Raw genomic sequence first — 19,919 nt, 5'->3', positions numbered from 1 at the left:
TTGGCCTAGCAAACACCTCTGCAGCCCGCCCCGAGGCCCAAGCTCTGGGTGTGAATCCTGCGGCCGCTGTTGGCCTTGAGGGAGCCCTTGCCCCACTCAGGCCTCTAGGATGAAGTGAGCTGGCTTAGGGATGCTGTGCTCCAAGCACTCAACAGTAGTTTCTCCAGAAGAGAAAGCGTAAGAGGCCGGAAGGAATTCCACAGAGGTGCCTCTGAAGACAGCCCTCAGGAGGCCACAGCTCATAGGGATGGGGAAGGGGGGTACCCCCTCACCCACAGTGAGGAGCCACGGAGTTCTGAGTTTCATGAGGCTAAAAGCCAGGCAGCTCTGTGTCCCCTGGGTCCAGAGAAGGGGAAAGGCAGCTGTTTGCTTCGCAGAACTCGAAACTCCACCAGGCCTCCTTTCTTAAGGAGACGTGAAATCTGCCCTGTACTTCTCACACAGCCATCCTGGGGAGCTGTATCAGGTTGGGGGCTTACCTGGGGCAAAGGGCTCCTGCAGGTGGGCCTGACACCAATCTGAGCACCTCTGACTGTCTTTTGGGGTCTGGCCACAGCTCACTATGACTTCCAGTGTCTTTCCTCCTGCCACAGCCAACCCTCCCCTTCCTTCCCTTCCACCACACCCTCCCTCCTGACCCTACCGCACCCCGAGGACTCTTTCCATTGTAACCCCCGCCCCCCCATCCACAGCCCCCTCACCTAGCAGTCCCCAGCCTCCTCCTCAGCGGCTGGCTCTCATTTTCCATACCTCGTTCGTTTCTTCAGAAGCCCTGGCCTCCCTCCCTCTTCCCTTGCATTCATGTACCTTCCTTCCAACTCAGACCAGTGGTTCTCACCTGGGCATCTGTTAATCAGAAGCATTAGCATCACCTGAGGGGCTCGTAAACCTCCCAGGACCTAGAACAGAGCCGGCTGTGTGGTATTGTCAGTAAATAGCTATGGGGTAGAAAGAAGAGATGGAGAAAGCGATGGCACCCTACTCCAGTACTCTTGCCTGGAAAATCCAATGGATGGAGGAGCCTGGTGGGCTGCAGTCCATGGGGTCGCTAAGAGTCAGACACGACTGAGCGACTTCACTTTCACTTTTCACTTTCATGCATTGGAGAAGGAAATGGCAACCCACCCCAGTGTTCTTGCCTGGAGAATCCCAGGGACGGCAGAGCCTGGTGGGCTGCCATCTGTGAGGTCACACAGAGTCAGACATGACTGAAGTGACTTAGCAGCAGCAGCAGAAAGAAGAGAGGGAAGTGGAGAGAGGGAGGGAGGAGGAAGGGAGGGGGAAAGATGTAAGGGTGATGCCGGGTTGCCTTCATCCCTGGATGGTTTGCACTTATTTGGACCCTGACTGCAGACCCCTCAAGGGAGGTCTCCTGGCAATGCCCCTTTACCTCCTGGGTGCCCGGCTCTGATCTCCTCCCACCCATGGGTGAATCTCTGCTCTTTTTAGAAGTGGGTAGGACCACAGTGGGGCCACATCCCAGGTGACCTCATCCATTGATATGTGGTCCTGTTACCCACCACCCTCCTCACTGCTAGACCTGAACCAAATCCATGGACCTGACTGCTGTCTCTCCCAGGCCAGGGCACTGCCCTGCTGCATGGCAGCAACATACCTCACTCCACAGGCTGCCCACAACCACCAGCTCATGGTACTCTTACCCCAGAGACTCTGCCGTGTTCTCCCCAAACACACAGCCCAGGGAGTTGCGGCTCTGTGTCCTGACATTATCATGCTCTCTCCTTCTAAAATCTGGGAACTGACCAGTTAGTCTGACCCAAACACAGGGCAGGGGAGAGGTTGCCTTGGTCTAGGTCTCCCTGAGATGGTGTTGGGGGACACCCAAAGCCAGCCTTCATTTCCCTGGGAAGGAAAGCACGAGAAGTCTCTCTCATCCACTAGAATGCCCATTCCACGAGAAAAGGGCCATGCTGGCCTCATCCCCCACTGCTTTGGCCCCCCACAGCCTCTGGCACACAGTAGGCTGGCTGTAAATACTACCTGTCATTACCGATGATAATATCAATCCATAACAAATTTCCCCAGCGCATTAAAAACGGATTTGACTTACAAATCATTTTCTGCGCAACACTTTAGACACGAGGCCAGGCTCAACGTGAAGCACAGCTGTTACCAACGGGCTGAAAGAAATCTTTCCAGATTACAGACCACCGGTGTCAAACCCATTTTGACCACTTTAGAAGGAGCTGAGAAGACAGGGGAGAAAATGAGGGTTTTTACAGTGATCGGACTGAACATTCCCCCAAGTAAGAGCCCATTTATTCACTAGAATCGGCTCCAATCTTGAAACGCCAGCTGGCAGTTTTGTCAGATAAACCACACTCTCTCCCTCATGTACCAGCTCCACAATTCACTTTTGCTTGAGATATGAGCTCGACAAGGCCTGGCTTCACTTTTTCTAAAAACACTGGCACCTTCAGTATATTTTCCTAGGTATATTTTTCCTCCTCGGCAGCAGGAAGGGCACTTTCGGAGATGTTTATTTTCCCTCATGAAATATAGTGATGTGGCCGTCAGACACACTTGGCATGGCTCAGCCTGGGCCCCTCTGGAGCGTTTCAGAGCAGCTTGAAACTCCCACGTCCACCTTCTTAGGCTGGTGACTTGCCCTGATCTTACTGTCCCTTCATTCTGCCCCTCCCTCACTGCCCTGAGACCCTGTCTCAAGCCACTTGAAGGGCCAGAAACCCATGGTGAATAGGGCTCAGACACAGCAGGCTCACACCCCACCCACCAAAAGGAGCCCTCCAAGAGGACAGTTTGTTTAGTTTCTTAGTTGCTCAGTTGTATCCGACTCTTTTGAGACCTCCATGGATGGTAGCCTACCAAACAAGTGGGATTTTCTGTCCATGGGATTCTCCAGGCAAGACAACTGGAGTGGGCTGCCATGCCCTCCTCCAGGGGATCTTCCAACCTAGGGATCAAACCCCCAGCTCTTATGTCTCTTGCACGGGCAGGCTGGTTCTTTACCCACGGAGCCACCTGGCTAGCCAGTCACTTATGTAGGCCATCAATTTTATCTTTACTGTCTGGGAGACAAAGGGGCTTTGACATACCTCCACAAATCTGTGGAAGCGACGTGCTCTCCCCGGCGCACACTTGGCAAAAGGAGCAGAAAGACACGGAGTTTAGGAAACAAGCCTGCAGCACCTGAGCTGTGTCCTTCCCTGCTCTGTGCTCCAGGAAGATCTGCATCTGGGCTAACTGAGGCTTGTGTGGAGGGGCTCAGGAAGCTGCACCCAAGACATGGGGGTCTACGCTGTAGCCAGATGTTCAGGAAGGTGGTGCTCACTGCCACTGTCAGCCATCAGCCCTCCCTGATGCCTAGTCCACAGAAAAAGGGAAAAGCAGACCCCCCAAAGCACCCACTTTTAGGACAGTTGCTTGCACTTGACCAAACCATCCCTTCCTTGGGTGGGGGGGATGGGTGATCTGAATGCCATTTTGTCCCTCGGGCTCTCTTCTGCATCAAGTCTTCCATCACCTCCCAGCCTGACGTGAGAGGAGACCAGATGCCCCAGTCTGCCTGAGCCAGTCCTGGTTTGCACCTCCTGTCTGTTATAATTATTACTAGTGCTTCCTGTCATTTGAATGTCCCCGTTTGGATGATAAGTTGTACAGGCACAATTTCTCTCATTGTCCTTAGCCTGGACCCTCAGGGGTCCCCATCAGATGATCACAGACTTGTGCCCTGCACAGGAGGCACAAGCCCACATTCCTGGGGTGCTGGCCACAGCCTCTCCCTCCTCACCCACTGTCCACTCCACAGCCTTTAGCCCCAGTCTGACCACACACAGCTGCCTCAAAACCAGTTAAAAAGCATGACCCAGACTTAGGTACCTAGCTTGTACAAAAAGTGGTTAAAGCATGAGCAAATAGACAAGCAGCCAAGCATGAAGGACCAGTTTTAGCATCTGTGAGTTTGTTAAGATGAGAGTGGAGAACCATCAAGTTCTCACACCATCAGGATACTACTATGGCACTTTGTCCCCAACCTTCAAATAAATACTGTACAAAACATATATATATATAAACTTGCAAAGTGAATGGCTGAACAACCAAACATGGCTACAAATAAGCAAGTAAAAAGCAGTAGCCTTGGCCTCTATCTGCATTCTGTGGGCAGAGCCGCGCTCATTTCTGAGTTCTGCAGCCTCTCCAAGTCCAGGTAGCATGATATCTGGCTGTTCTCTCAGCCAGAAAGTTTAGCTACCAAAGGGCAGTGCAGCCTCTCTCCATCCCCTGAGCTGACAGGAGAGATGGTGGAAAGGAAGGGACTGCTGACATTTGCAAGGCTTGGGGCTTTAACTCTTCTCAAAACAGTCCACCAAGGTCTTCTCTTCATTTTACAGGTAAGAAAACTGAGGGCAGCTCAGAGAGGTGATGGAACTTACCAGAGGTCACACAGCTACAAAAATAACCATCCCAGTCCTTTGGACATCTCTCCCCAAACCAAGTCTTCCCCAGGAAAAGCAACAACGGAGATGCAAGGGGATATGTGACAACTAGAGATAGTGAGCACTCCAATCCAGAGCCAGCAGTTAAAATGCATCGAGGGCAACCCAAGAGTTGTAACTCTTGTCGCCACTCATGATTTATGCAGACATCTCCCATTAGCTCTAATGGATGTGGGGAGCATAAATCTCGGGGCGCAGCTCCAGACAGGCTCTTGTGATCTAAACGCCACTAAAATCGATGACATTGCCCCAGTATTGATATGGCAATTGTGGCGCTTCATAAATAGGCCTGGCAGGTTGGGAAGAAGGTTGGCCTGCCTGCCACGGCCTGGCCGCAATGCCGCTGCTGGTGGCAGCCGCGTCCCTTGGGAGCTGCTCCAGCAGAGTGGGCCAGAAGCACGGATCCAGAGCCAGCACACTGGGTTCAAATCCCATCTTCCCATCTCATCATCTTTGTGACCTGCCAAGCTACTGACACACCCTGAGGCTCTGTCTCAAGATCTGTAAAATAGGAATTAAGTGAATTATCATACATACAGTCCTTGAACCGTTGTGAAGTAAAGCTTCACTCTGAGAAATACAAAAGGCCTGCATAGACTATTTAAGAGAGAGGAGCAGTTTGTTTGAATTTGTCCTGGAGGCCTTCCTGGCAGAGTGCGACACCAAAGTCCAGCTGGCAAGAGGGCCTGGATTCCCGAGAGGGCCTTTGAAGGTTGATGCCCATGAGTTCATGCAGGCATCTGGAAAGGTGGGTGGGAGGCTGGACCCCACCAGCAGTGCACACCCAGGCTTCTGCCCCAGCAGGCACAGCTGCCCACAGGGCAACACCGCCCGTGAGGACCCCCCCACCCCCCCGGGTTAAACTCAGCGCTCACAGCCGCACCACCTCTTTCTCTGCCCCTGACTGAAGACAAACGAGCACATAAGAAGCTGGGTCTGAAACTCTCTGGAAGGCGGGAATTATGTTCTATTCCTTACATCGATATTTCGATCAGTGTTTTAAAAATAAATCTATGAGGAGGTCTTTGCTCTCCAAAGATAACCGGTAACAGAGACAAAGGCCTCTGTGAGTCCACTCAGTTCACAACGAGAAGTGAAGAAAAGCTCTTATTCAGACTTTGTCTTGAAAATTAAAATGATAAATGATAAAGATATGTTTATTTTTAGCTTATCTTTTTAAACATGATCATTGCAAGTCTGCTAATTATTAGAATGAACAAAAGGTAAGTGATGGGTTGGCAGAATCATTCCAGCCTTTGCTCTGGACAAACCCACAGAAAAGCAAAGCAGGATGCACGGTGTGATGGAAAGGAGAAAGCCCAGCAGCTTCCCCCTTGCCTGGCTTCAGCTGTCCTAAGCCTGCGGGCTGCACTCCCTGCAGGTCCAGAGCTGACTGATGATGCCTCTGCACCATAGGAAACAAGCACAGAACGGGGACACTGAGAACCCGGATGAAAAGAGAGACAACAAAAGCCCGCAGAAGGTAGGCTAGATGCGCTGAATCAAGGAACCGTGAGCTCAACCTGGCTACCAGGCAGCTTTAGGGGATCCTTCCATCTTCTCCCCATTTGGTCCAGGCCAGCCCCCCACCAGAGAGCTTTCATCTGGCTGTATAAACCAAACTGCTGGGTCCTAGATGGGGGCCAGGAGAGAGTGGGTGTGTGGAGTCCTTGATCTTCCTGCCGGATCTGAGGACTTCAGACAAGATGAACCACCAAACAGGGAGCGATGAGACTGCCTATTTCTTTCCAATGCTGAAACCAGGGAAGCAGTATTGGTGAAGCCATTTCAGCCCTGCTCTTCCACTGTGCTGGACAGAGCACGTTTACAGGCATCCCACACACCAGCCCACAGACAGCACCTGGACACCGACCTGCTCTACCAGCTAGAACCCTGGAGCCCCAGACACAGTGGCTGCCAGTTTCTCCATACCAAGGAACTCTGCAGGAGGTCTCCTTCTACAGACTTCTCCCAGGCCCCTGCCCACTTACCCAGAGGTGAGAAGACAGAAACAGCCGGAGGCTGGGCTCCATGCTGGAATCACACAATGAAGATATGGTCAGTGGCAGCTCCACAAGGACCTCCCTCCAGCTCAGCCCTGGTCCAGACACAGGAGAGCTACAAAACTGCCAGCCACAGCTCTTATCCAACATGGGCACTCCTCTCCGGAGCACAGAATAACCATAACTTACCAAGCCCCCTCTGTGCACCAAGTACTGTGCTCCACCATCGCATTTAATCCTGCAACAACTCTACAACTCAGCTACTCATTCTACAAATGGGAGAGCCAAGACACATGCCCAAGAAGTGGTATCAACCAGACTCTAACTCATGCCCGCCGAACCCAGAAGCCCATACTCTTAATAGACCAACCGGACTGCCCTCCAGCAATTTCACTGGGAGCAAGAACTCTGCTTATCTGCTGCCTCAAACAAAATCTGACATGGATAGATGCTCAAAAAATATCTAGTTAGGCTGTGCCTTTGCTTCCCTTGTGGCTCAGCTGATAAAGAATCTGCCTGCAATGAGAGAGACCTGGGTTCGATCCCTGGGTAGGGAATATCTCCTGGGGAAGGGAAAGGCTACCCACTCCAGTATTCTGGTCTGGAGAATTCCATGGACTGCATAGTCTATGGGGTCACAAAGAGTCGGACATGACTGAGTGACTTTCACAGGCTGTGTCTATACTTTACAACAACCTGGAAAAAAAAAAAAAAAATATATATATATATATATATATATAAACCTGGCAGATAATTTAAGCTTCATAAAACTTCTTCCAAGCCATGATTAGGTAAGTAAATCCTGACTGTGAGCTCATGAAGGCAGAACCTCAGTGAGATCCTTGGCTTACTCTCCCAGAGCCCCAATGCTCTCCTGCTTTGCATTTGAACTTGTGAACTTATGATTCACGGAGTAACATCTGTCTCTCCATTAGGGTCTGTGTTACCTCAGCATCATCTCCACGACAGGTACATAGTCACAGTGAATATTCCTTGAAGGAAGACGTAAATGACCAGCAAGGAGGTTGGTATGACTGGACAGTGGCCAGGAATGTAGAGAGTGTAGGGAATGGGGAGGGGCTTCAGAAATGAGACTTCTATACTGACGGGGAGCCCTGGACACCTCCAAGCCTTCCATCAAGCCCTGGAGTTTCCTGTCTCCTTCTGGATCTCCACATGGGGCTGGGGCAGGCATGGCCCCCAATGTTCAATGCCTTCAGGATAGACTTTATTTATCCAGATCCTCAAAATGTTCCTCAGTCATTTTAAATATGGAAATGTTGTCCTGAATAGGAGAAAATGCTCTGAAAAATTATGTTTTGCCTTTCAAATGAGCAAAGATTCCTTGAAATTCTGAAAGTAAACAAATTAGGGTAGAAGATCTCCAAATAATCGCATAAACTCCAATTTCCTATGTTTTAACATAAACATCAAAATAATAAACTCAGGCATATATGAGGGGGAAAAACATCCAGCCTGATGCTGTTGCATTCTTTAGAAGCTGAAACCTAAATGACTAAATTGGCAGTTTATTAACAGGAAAATTATGCTAAGTAGCTTCATGTTGATGTCAAGAATTTTATGCAGCGAGTTATGGTGTGGTACCCTGAGTGCCTCATTTGCATTTTCTCATTTAGACAGAACAATGGCTCCAAATGAGTGCAGCATGTTCACATTACACACCCAAGAACATTTGCACAGATGGAAAGGAATATCTTGATACCAAAGTGATTAAAGCCTTTTGTTCATTATGCTCCAGCCTAGACTTAGGGGAAAGGGGAGATTAACGTCATTTAGGCTGGTAATGAAGGGACCTGGGACCAGAGCTCTTAAATTTCTCAGAGGGCCAGCAGCCATAGCTTATAGGACTCTATTTTTTAGCACTCACCTGGTTTGGTTTTGCTCAATGGGAACTTGACAATGTGAGATGGATAAATCAATACATTCCCCAAAACACATTATAGAAGGCCTTGTGAAATCTGCCTCAACCATTCAGGAAGACTATCAAGGAGACCTGTGCACAGCCCATATCTGCAAAATCTGGGCTACTCAGATCCGCAGAGTGGGTGCTTCCCATTGGTTTGTCCAACCAATGTCTAGCAAAAACACAAATTTACTGAGCATGCACTCTGTGCTTAGTGCTTCACTGGAAGAGGCAGCAAAAGAAAGCAGTGTGTTATCTCTGTAAGAGCTTATGGACCAATTGAGGAGACAATCCTTAGATGCGTGGCATCGTTAGAAACCACGTGATTATACGTAACCAAGTACTGGATCAAGTGCAGGTAAGCATGTAAATGCAGTTGCAATTAATCATGGCCATGGGCCAGGAATGGATCGCTGGAGGAAGTAACTCTTAGAGCATCTAAAAATCGATGCTCAGATGGAAGGGGCTGCACAACATGAAGAACAAAAGCACAGGTGAGAATGACATCTGATAGAGAGACCATCAGGAGGACTTGTATTAACATCACTCAAGGCTCAATTTTCCAAAAAACCTGTGGCTATCGGTAAAGACTTGCCTCAAAATGTAACAAACCTTTTCAAGACTTCATGTGGCAGAAACAATGCTACACGTTGACCAAATCTCACTTCACATTCCTTCCTTTTCTGGGAACATGTAAAACTGTGTTTCCCAGCCCCACTGCCATCAATCGGGACCATATACTTAGCTCCATGCAAAAGATAAACGTTTAGTCACACTGAGCTTTAGAGGGTGTTTGTTACCGCAGCATAGTCTATTGTATCTTGACTAATACATTGAACAAACTTATTCGTTATCTAAAGCCTGACATCATATAGTCATACAATTGTCCAAGGACTTGTCCAAGGAGAGTGCTGGGCACTCCATTAAGCACTGGGAACACATGAGTAAGCAAGAACAACAGAGCCCCTTCCTTCATGGGTACTGTCAAACGGAAATCAATCCCCAATATAAACGTCTATGGACCACAAAGCTCAATTCCATTCTTTTAAAAGGAAGCTTTAGTTTCTTTTTATTTATTTTTAATTGGAGGATAATTGCTTTACAATGTTGTATTAGCTTCTGCTGTACAACAACATGAATAAGCCATAAGTATACATATATCCTCTCCCTCTTGAACCTCCCTCCCGCATTCCCATCCCACTCCTCTAGGTCATCACCGAGCTGAGCTCCCTGTTTTACAGCAGCTTCCCACTAACTATCTGTTTTACACATGGTAGTGTATATATGTCGATGCTATTCTCTTGATTCAGCCCACCCTTTCGTTCCCCCCAGGCCCACATGCCCATTCGTATCTGTGTCTCTATTCCTGCCCTGCAAATAAGTTCATCAGTGCCATTTTTCTAGATTCCACGTATATGCGTTAATATACTATATTTGTTTTTCTCCTTCTGACTTACTTCACTCTGTATAACAGGCTCTAGTGACACATCTACCCCACTGCTCAACACAGCACTGTTTAAAATAGCCAGAATCTGGGAGCAACCTAGGTGTCCATTGACAGATGAACGGATAAAGAAGTTGTGGTACATATACTCAACGGAGCATGACTTAGCCATAAAAATGAATGCATTGGAATCAATTGAAGTGAGGTGGATGAACCCAGAGTGTTTCTTAAGTTCCTGAACTGGCATAAGATCTTCCAACCCAGTTCTTTGAGTGTAAGTACCTGTCTCTAGGCCAATTGGGTTTTTGGCTTGTCTGCTACCTATTCCCTGAAAGTCAGAGTGTCATCAGCCAGAATGGCCCTACAGGCAGCCACTCTCTGGCCTATAAATTGTTTTTTCTGGCTCCCATTTTGAGAGTAAGCCCCTGGAAATTCATTATCACAGATAACACTGGTGAAAGGGCACTAACTTCAGAAGTTCCAAAGAGGCATGTGATAGAAACACCTTTCTTTTTTCTTCAGAACAATACTATTATTTCATTAGAATGAAAGAAACATGCTGAATTTTTTTCAAAATGTCCTTTGAACTTTATTGTTTTTTAAAAATTAACTTTACTGAGGTACAACTTACCAACTATAAAATGTATCCACTTTTAACAATTTTATTGAAGTATAGTTGATTTCTGCTGTACAGCAAAATGATTCAGTTAAATTCAGTTCTTTTCCATTATGGTTTATCACAGGATATGGAATATAGTTCCCTCTGTTGTATAGTAGGACCTTGCTGCTTATCCATCCTTTATTTAATAGTTTGTATCTGCTAATTCCAACCCCCCAGTCCTTCCCTTTTCCACTTCATCTCCCCCTTGGCAACCACAAGTCAGTTCTCTATGTCAGTGTACCTGTTTCAGTTTCATAGATAACTTTTAGACACCATATATACAGGATATTATATGATATTTGTCTTGCTCTTTCTGACTTACTTCACTTAGTAGGATAATCTCTAGGTCCATCCATGTTACTGCAAATGGCATTCTTTTTATGGCTCAGTAAAATTCCACTGTATATATGTACTACACCTTCTTTATTCATTTATTTAGCAATAGACATATAGCTGGTTTCCAAATCTCGGCTATTGTAAATAGTGCTGCTATGAACACAGGGGTAAAGTGTACCCATTTTAAACATGTTTTCTGCATTCTGACGAACTTGTGCACTCATGTAACCACCAACCTCAATCAAAATATAGAAAGCTTCCATCAATGTGAAAAGCTCCCTGGTGTCCCATCCCAGTCAAGCCCACCAACCCCAGGCAAACACTGATTTGCTTTCTGTGCTCAAGATTAGACTTTTCTAGATCTTCAATCAGCTAAAACCATACAATATTTATTCTTCTGTGTCTTAACTTCTTTCACATAGCATAACATTTCTGAGCATCATTCATGTCTTTACATGTATCGTAATCCATTCCTTTTAATTGCTGAGTAGTACTCCATTGTGTGGATATACCATAATATGTACACCTGTCGATGTACATTTGGATTGTTTCCAGCATTTAACTATTATGAATAAAGCTGCTATAAATACCCATGTACAAGTTTTAGCATGAACTTGCTTTCATTTCATGTGGGTAAATACTTAGGAGTGGAACTGATGGGTCTTATCAATTAAGAAGTATACTTTTAACTTTATAAGAAACTGACAAAGTATTACAAAGTGGTTGTATCATTGTACAGTCTCACCAACAAAGTATAAAGATTCCAGTTGCTCCATATCCTCTCTAACAAGGTATTCTTTTAATTGTAGCCATTCTAATGTATGTGTGGTGGTAGCTTCTTGCAGCTTTAATTTGCATTTTTCTAGTGACAAATAATGTGGAATTAGTTTTATTAGCCACTCATATATTTTTGCATGTATGAAGAATCTTTTCAAATCCTTTGCTGTTTAAAAAATTAGCTAATTTGTCTTTGTATTATTGATTTGTATGAGTTCTTTATACCTTCTGAATAAAAGATCCTTGTAAGAAATACATACTGAAAGTATTTTCTCTCAATCTGTGGCTTGACTTTTCATCTCATTAACAGTGTCTTTAACACACAGGTGGCCAAAAAGCACATAAAAAGATATACAACATCACTAATTATTAGAGAAATGCAAATCAAAACTATAATCAGATCACCTCATATTCATCAGAATAGCCATCATCAAAAAGTCTACAAACAATACATGCTGAAAAGGGTGTGGAGAAACGGGAGCCTTCCTAGGCTGTTGGTGGGAATGTAAATTGGTACAACCACTATGGAGAACAGTATAGAGATTCCTTATAAAACTAAAAACAGAGCTACCATTTGATGCAACAATCCCACTCCTGGGCATATATCTGAAGAAAACCATAATTTGAAAACATACATGCACCCCAATGTTCATTGCAGCACTATTCATAATAGTCAAGATGTGGGAACAGCCTAAATGTCCATCAACAGATGAATGCATAAAGAAGATGTGGTGCACACAAACAATGGAACATTACTCAGCCATAAAAAGAATGAGATAATGCTATTTGCAGCAACTTGGATGGACCTAGAGATTATTATACTGAGTGAAGTCAGACAGAGAAAGACAAATACCATATGACATCACTTACACGTGAAATCTAAAAAAATGATAAAAATTTGTACTAATGAAACAGAACCAGACTCAGACTTAGAAAACAAACTTAAGGTTACCAAAGAGAAAAGGTGGGGTAGGGGGATAAACTAGGAGCTAGGGATTAATATATATACACAATTGAAAGTGAAAATTGCTCAGTTGTGTCCGACTCTTTGCAACCTCATGGACTGTACAGCCCTGGAATTCTCCAGGCCAGAATACTGGAGTGGGTAGCCTTTCCCTTCTCTAGAGGATCTTCCCAACCCAGGGATCGAACCCACGTCTCCAGCATTGCAGGCTGATTCTTTACCAGCTGTACTATAAGAGAAGCCCAAGAATACTAGAGTGGGTAACCTATCCCTTCTCCCGCAGATCTTCCCAACCCAGGAATCAAACTGGGATCTCCTGCATTGCAGGCAGATTCTTTACCAACTGAGCTATCAAGGAAGCCCAGTATTATATATAAACTAATCAACAAGGACCTACTGTATAGCACAGATTCTTTTCCCATATAGCTTATTACAGAGTACAGTCAATACTTTGTAATAAGCTATATGGGAAAAGAATCTGAAAAAGAATAAGTATATGAATATATATATATATACAGGAAATTACTTTCCTGTACACTACACCTGAAACTAATACAACATTGTAAATCAAATACATTCCAATATAAAATTTAAAAAGAACTGTCTTTAAAAGAGCAAATTATTTTAGTTTTGATGAAATCAAATTTATCCATTTTATCCGGTTTATGCTTTTTGTGTATTACAAATCTTTGCATATTCCAAAGTCATGAAGAGTTCCTTTTTTTTTATCCTGGAGGTTTTATAGCTTTAGCATTTACATTTAGGTTTATGATCCATTTTGAGTTAATTTTTGTGTACAACCTGAAGTAAAAGTTGAGGATCATTTTATTCCATATGAGTATCCAGCTGTTTCAGCACCATTTGTCCATCGAATTAATTTGGCATCTTTGTTGAAAATCAATTGACCACATCTGCCTGGGTCTGTTTCTGGCCTCTATTCTGTTTCATTGATCTCTGTCTACATTTCGCCAATATCACACCACCTCGATGACTATAGTCTTACGATCTTACAACCAGGTGGTGTATGTCCTCTAACAGCATTCTCTTTTCAGATTGTTTTAGCCATTCTAGGTCCTTTCCATTTTCATATAAAATTTAGAACTTCATCTTTAGAGGGTATTTCAAAGTATGATGTTTCACTGCATTGACCTGCCAGAAAAAAGCTCAAACTAGATCCAGAGATGGATCCTCCACAATGTGGAGGTTGGTTAGTTCTGGGCAGTGATGGGGAAATGGTCTGTGACTGAGTTATGGCGTTGGTCTGTCTGTAAATGACTGGCCCATTGGAGACGTGCTCTCCATGAGCCACTCACTCCTCAGATCTGTGATGTGTTTTGTTTAGGAGATGAATGTCTCTCAGACATGCATGTGATTCTTTTACATTGTTAATCATAGAGACAATCAACCTTCAAAGTCCTGCCTCTGCCTCACTCCTTCCTTTCACCAAATCCTGGCTCTCAGCCAGGGGTTACTAGTAGGAGTCTTGTCATCTCTGGGTGAGTTGGCCTGGATCACACACTGGAACCCACACGAGTGCAAAGAGTAGTAATAAAGCACTATGAGAACTGTGGAGATTTGGAAAAGGATGAAGTTCTACACCTCAGTAAGGGGTTGTTATTAATAGCGACCTTCCTAATATTTGAAAGAGAGTATCTGGGCATGTGGGACTGAGGTTGTCTTCATGACTCCACAGTTACAGTCAATCACATGAAAAGGGCAGTTTTTCCCTTTTGCTGGGCATCAGTTGTACCTCCATTTGTGAACACAGGGTAGATGCATGTGGGAAAATGAAGAGGAAACAGTCTGGATCAGAAATTTCACCAGTATCTGGGTTATTCATGAGATAAAATTTTATTTTTTTTATTTTTTTAATATAAATTTATTTATTTTAATTGGAGGCTAATTATTTTACAATATTGTATTGGTTTTGCCATACATTGACATGCGTCTGCCACGGGTGTATATGTGCTCCCCACCCTGAACCCCCCTCCCATCTCCCTCCCCATCCCATCCCTCTGGGTCATCCCAGTGCACAAGCCCCAAGCATCCTGTATCATGCATGGAACCTGGACTAGCTATTCGTCTCACATATGATGATATACATGTTTCAATGCCATTCTCCCAAATCATCCCACTCTCGCCCTCTCCCACAGAGTCCAAAAGACTGTTCTGTACATCTGTGTCTCTTTTGCTGTCTCGCATACAGGGTTATCGTTACCATCTTTCTAAATTCCATATATATGCGTTAGTATACTGTATTGGTGTTTTTCTTTCTGGCTTACTTCACTCTGTATAATAGGCTCCAGTTTCATCCACCTCATTAGAACTGATTCAAATGTATTCTTTTTAATGGCTGTGTAAAGGGCAATGACCACCTCCCCATCCTCTCTCTCCCTAGGTCTCTGTTCTGAGGTCAGAGCCCAGATTAAGCCAGCTAAGTACAATATTATCATCAGACCAGCCTTCTGACTTTCACCTTCTCCAAAATGCTGAGATGTCCAGGTGGCTAATGTCATCTTCCCCATGCAGAACTGATACCCACAGAAGCTAGTCTTTATCCCTATGCCTGACCCCTGGGCTTGAGCCCTCCTCACTCATACCTACAAGAGAGAAGCCAGGCCAAAAAGAGACTGCACGACCCAACTTGTCCATGCCATTCATCTAGACATTACTGAGTACCCTGCAGTACTCAGCCTTGCTAGCCATGGGGATACTTGCTATCAAGAGACAGACCTAGAGATTATCATACAGTATGAAGTAAGTCAGAAAGAGAAAAACAATACTGTATATTAACGCATATATGTAGAATCTAGAAAAATGGTATAGATGATCTTATCAGCCAAGCAGAAATAGAGACACAGATGTAAAGTTCAAATATATGGAAACCAAGGGGAAAAAGTGGGGAGTGGGGAGGAGAAATTGGGATATTGGGATTGACACATACATACTATTGATACTGCGTATAAAATAGATAACTAATAAGAACATACTGTATAGCACTGAGAACTCTACTTAATATACTGTGGCGACCTGAATGGGAAGGAAATCCAAAAGGGAGGGGATATATGATTCATTTTTCTGTACAGTCGAAACTAACACAACATTGTAAAGCAACTAAACTCCAATAAAAATTAATTAAAAAAAAAAAAGAGAGAGAGAGAGATGGCATCCACCCCTGAGCACAACACAGCTGACAGTGCCTGAAAACACCCTTTCAGAAAAGGGAGTCCTTCACCTAACCAGCTTTACAGCAAATGCTAAAGGAACTTCTCTAAGCAGCAAACACAAGAGAAGGAAAAGACCTACACAAAATAAACCCAAAACAATTAAGAAAACGGTAGGAGGTTCACACATATAGACAATTACCTTAAATGTAAATGGACTAAATGCACAAACCAAAAGACATAGACTAAGCAGATAAAAACATGTTGGTGTACACACTTTCACTTACCACATCACTCTGCGTAACCCCCCAAACTGTATGTAATCATTTTATACTGTTAGGTTAATCATGTTTCCATTATGGCTTGCAATTGTAATGATCTTTTAGTTTTTGTCTGGCTATTGATGGTGAAACTGTAGTAAGTCTTTTAGTATTGTGATTTTTGCTTAATAAAGAAAAAAAAAAAAAAAGGAAAGGTGGTCCTGAAGCTGGTGTGTCCTCCATCGGTAAGGGGATGGGGCAGCTGAAGGGCAGCTTTTCATCCATGTTCTTTACTGGGTGCTTCACTTCACCACATCATAGCCATTCTTGCTCTCCTCCAGGAAATGCTGCTATGGAAATTATAATAATTTCCTTTATCCCCATGGATGAGCCAAAGGAAGCAGCAAAAGGTTTTTCTGTGGCTCAAGGGGCATTTCTTATAGTCACGAGGTTTAACATAGTTTAGTATTGTGTGCACTGAAAATAATAAAGGGCTAGATTTAAGACAGGCAGGGCAGTTGGCTGTGAATAGAGAAAGAGGATCCCAGTTGAATAATATACCTTCAACTTCAAAAAAACTATGAAGGGATTCAATTTGTAAAACCAATCAGTCTTCAAATATTGAAAATAAAGTCAGTTTGAACAATTCTTTCCTTTATTCCCATCCTTTGCTGAATGAAATTAAGAAAGGCATATCACCACTCCACATGCAAGATAAAACACCATTTCACACAAAAAGCAGTCTCATTTTTTTTCAAAGTCTGGAGCCTCCTATGTTACTGTTGGAATTATTATCGAGCTGCAAATTGGAGCCAGTGGCATGTCAGTGTGCTAACTGCAAACTCTGAAAGCGGGGTGGCAGGTGGGGATCCATCACTTTATTTTCAATCATGTCTTCACATTATACAAACCACATCCTCCATCCACAGCTAACTATGTCCCAGACAAACAGAAGATGCAGGGACCCAGAGAGCCATCAACTTTCAGAAGTAGTGGGACAGAAAATGAAATGGAAAAGCCCCAATAGGCAGCAAACCTGGCAACAACAAAAGGCATTTCAATGACTAGAAGGAGATTTAGCTTGACCCTCGTAGAAGCTGAAATAGAGATGGCTACTTCCTGGGGGAGCTCAGAAATTGTAATAGACAGATCAGAACATTAGCTTCAACTTTTTGTTTAAAAAGCCACCACAACCTCTTCTCCCACTGCCAAAGTGGTCACCTTGCCAGGGTTATATCTGTGCAGTAAATGTACCCCCACCGTCTGCAGGAGGCATCAATGTTTTACCCAGTTGGCATGGGTAACAGTCACCAAGGGCTGTGGGATAAGGCTAGCTTGGAAAAGACAATCTGCCAGACACTCTCTTCAAGAACCCAGGACCAGCGGAGGCTGCCCTGCAAGGCAGAAGTAGGATAAGGAGGTCTTGTTAGGGACAGAGAGGTGAAGATGCAGCCAATATCTCAGCTTCCAAGGCCAGGAAGAAGATCACAAAACAAGACATAAACTCGTTCCACAAAGGTACTCTAGAACCATTCTACACTAATTTTAAAAGGGCAGTTCTGGCCATCCCACTGAAATAAACCCTTGACACCATTACATAGTGAGAAGGCCAGGAACGGGCAGAAGCAGAAAAACGCAGAGGATTCCAGGACTGCATTAGGGTGACTGAGAGGACAGGGGCAGTCACTTGCCTGGGGGAGCCCATGGCCACCCCTTCAAACCCCATCAGGAACTATGGGTCTGGCAGGGAAGGGACAGGAAGAGAGAAGGACTGACATCTCACAGACAGCTTTCCTTGGTCCTTTGTGTACATAAAGAAAGAACAGGAAGGTGAAGGGGTCAAGGTGAGGGCAGCACCCAGCTCTGGGATGTTCTGTCCACAGCCTGACCCAGATCAAGGCGAGGGCCTGCAGAAGAGATGGCATTCCAACCTTCCGAAGGGGCTGCACCTTACACCCACCAACAGATTTGCATTGTTCCAAGCCTGGGAGTGGTGCTTCCCAGGTGGCACTAGTGGTAAAGAACCCACCTGCCAATGCAGGAGACCTTAGGGATGTAGGTTTGGTTCCTGCATCAGGAAGATCACCTGGAGGAGGGCATGACAACCACTCCAGTATTCTTGACTGGAGAATCCCACGGACAGAGGAGCCTGGGGCGCTACAGCCCACGGGATCGCAAAGAGTCGGACATGACTGAAATGACTAAGCACGCAAGCTTGGGAGTGGCCAATTGAGATAGAAAATTGAGTAAAAACAGGATACCTCCCTAGCATTTAGCAGATTATGAATATTCTACAAACAATGCCGCAAATGGCCCCCTTGGGTCAGGGATCTGGGGATGAGAGGCTGTGGAAACACAAGTCTCCCAGGTGCTGGTTCAGAGCTCCCAGCTGTCCATGTCAGAGCTTCTGCAGCTACAATCCTGGGAACCTACATACCTTCCATCAGGACAGCAACCCTAGAATCCTGGGAACCTACATACCTTCCATCAGGACAGCAACCCTAGAAAACCTCCCAGAATGGACCACAGGATCTGGAAACATAGTGCTGGCATAAATAAGTTACCCCAACTTTATCACTGGAAGCAGAATTCCATGTTCCCTAAGCCAGATGCCTCCAGACATGGGGCAGTAGGGCTTAGAGAGTATGACTCCTAAGTCCTTGAGGGACAACGCCTTTGTTAAAGAGACTAGACTCAGTCTGCATGCATACAACTGTCCTTTTGGGAATTGCAACATGGTATGAAGTGACTTAGAGACAGAATGGTCTGCAACAAACTGAATTACTGAGAGAGAAAAAAAAATGGAGGTGGGGAGAGTATCAGATAAAGTTCTTTAGTTGTAAGCAATGCATATCAGAAGGAAGCACACAAGGGAAGGAGGGAGGGAAGGGGGAAAGAAAAGAAAGAACAGGAAAAAAAAGAAAAAGGAAAGATCCCAGGAAAAGAAAAGATAAAAAAGAAAGGAATTTATCAGATGGTTAAAGGGACACTCAGAGAATCAAAGGTCTTAGGGAGGACAGGAAGTCAGTCACCCTATGAACTGCCCTGTGTGACACGAGTCATGTACCCTCCTCAGGGCACAGAACTCAGGACAACTCTACTCCAGATTCAAAGTCCAGGAGAGGGTATCTGGAAGGTCCAGCTCAGGCACGTGCCTGCCTCAGGTCTAGCTCTGTGAGCAATGGTCCCTGCAACCTGGTACAGGAAAGTCCTCAAAAGACAAGAAGGAGCCTTACCAGAAAAGGAAGAGAAAAAAAAAGGAAGGGAGGAGCCAAGTTGCTGAAATAAAAGAAGCCCATCATGTACAAACTCTGGACTGCTTGGCACACGCTTGCCTACATATTTAGATTCATGAACATACACACGTGTGCCCATACACACACATACATTTTACACACACATGTCTGTCCAGAAGGCAGTATAACTTAGGGCTTTAGAACCAGACTGTCAAGGTTGGAGTTCTGTCTTGACTTTGAGAGAGCTACTTAAACCTTCCATGTCTATTTTCTTATTTGTGAAACAGGGGTGCTATCCCTATGAAAGCTTGCTGGTAGGATTAAACAAATAATGCCTGTGAAGTTTTAGAACAGCATCTGACAGCCAGTAAGAGACAGGAGGTGTTCACTGTAGAGGTTTCCTCACACACAGTTTTTAAAAAATTCCTCCATCTAATACTGTGTTACGATCTCATCCCTTCTCAAAAGGAAGCAGCCTAAAGTCATTTCTAGTTACTGCATCCAACTTCAAGGCCAGGATTTCTGGGTAATGTTCACTTCTCCCACTCAATATTCTACCACCCACAGACTAACTTGCAAATTTACTCACCACCAACACACTCTACTAACAATGGGAGAAAGGAAGAAGAAAAAGATAATTTCAAGATGATATGATTCAGAAAGCAAGCAAGG

General features: G+C 44.9%; 1 protein-coding gene across 3 annotated transcripts in view; it reads right to left on the bottom strand.

Moving 5' to 3' along the window:
* Window positions 1-982, bottom strand: part of LOC123335084 — a 90,204-nt gene extending 89,222 nt beyond the window's left edge. The window contains exon 1 of one of the 3 annotated variants that reach the window (XM_044947661.2): window positions 702-982. In XM_044947661.2, the coding sequence (XP_044803596.2) occupies window positions 702-748 (47 nt within the window). In that variant the 5' untranslated portion in view covers window positions 749-982. The remainder of the gene's footprint in view (window positions 1-701) is intronic. The other 2 variants (XR_006553393.2, XR_006553392.2) reach the window with 2 other exon arrangements.
* Between the last annotated feature and the right edge of the window lie 18,937 nt (window positions 983-19,919).

The sequence above is a fragment of the Bubalus bubalis genome, chromosome 9 (assembly GCF_019923935.1).
Source record: "Bubalus bubalis isolate 160015118507 breed Murrah chromosome 9, NDDB_SH_1, whole genome shotgun sequence".
NCBI lineage: Eukaryota > Metazoa > Chordata > Mammalia > Artiodactyla > Bovidae > Bubalus > Bubalus bubalis.
Note: the sequence above shows the minus strand (reverse complement) of the source record. Positions and strands in the feature narration are given on the sequence as shown.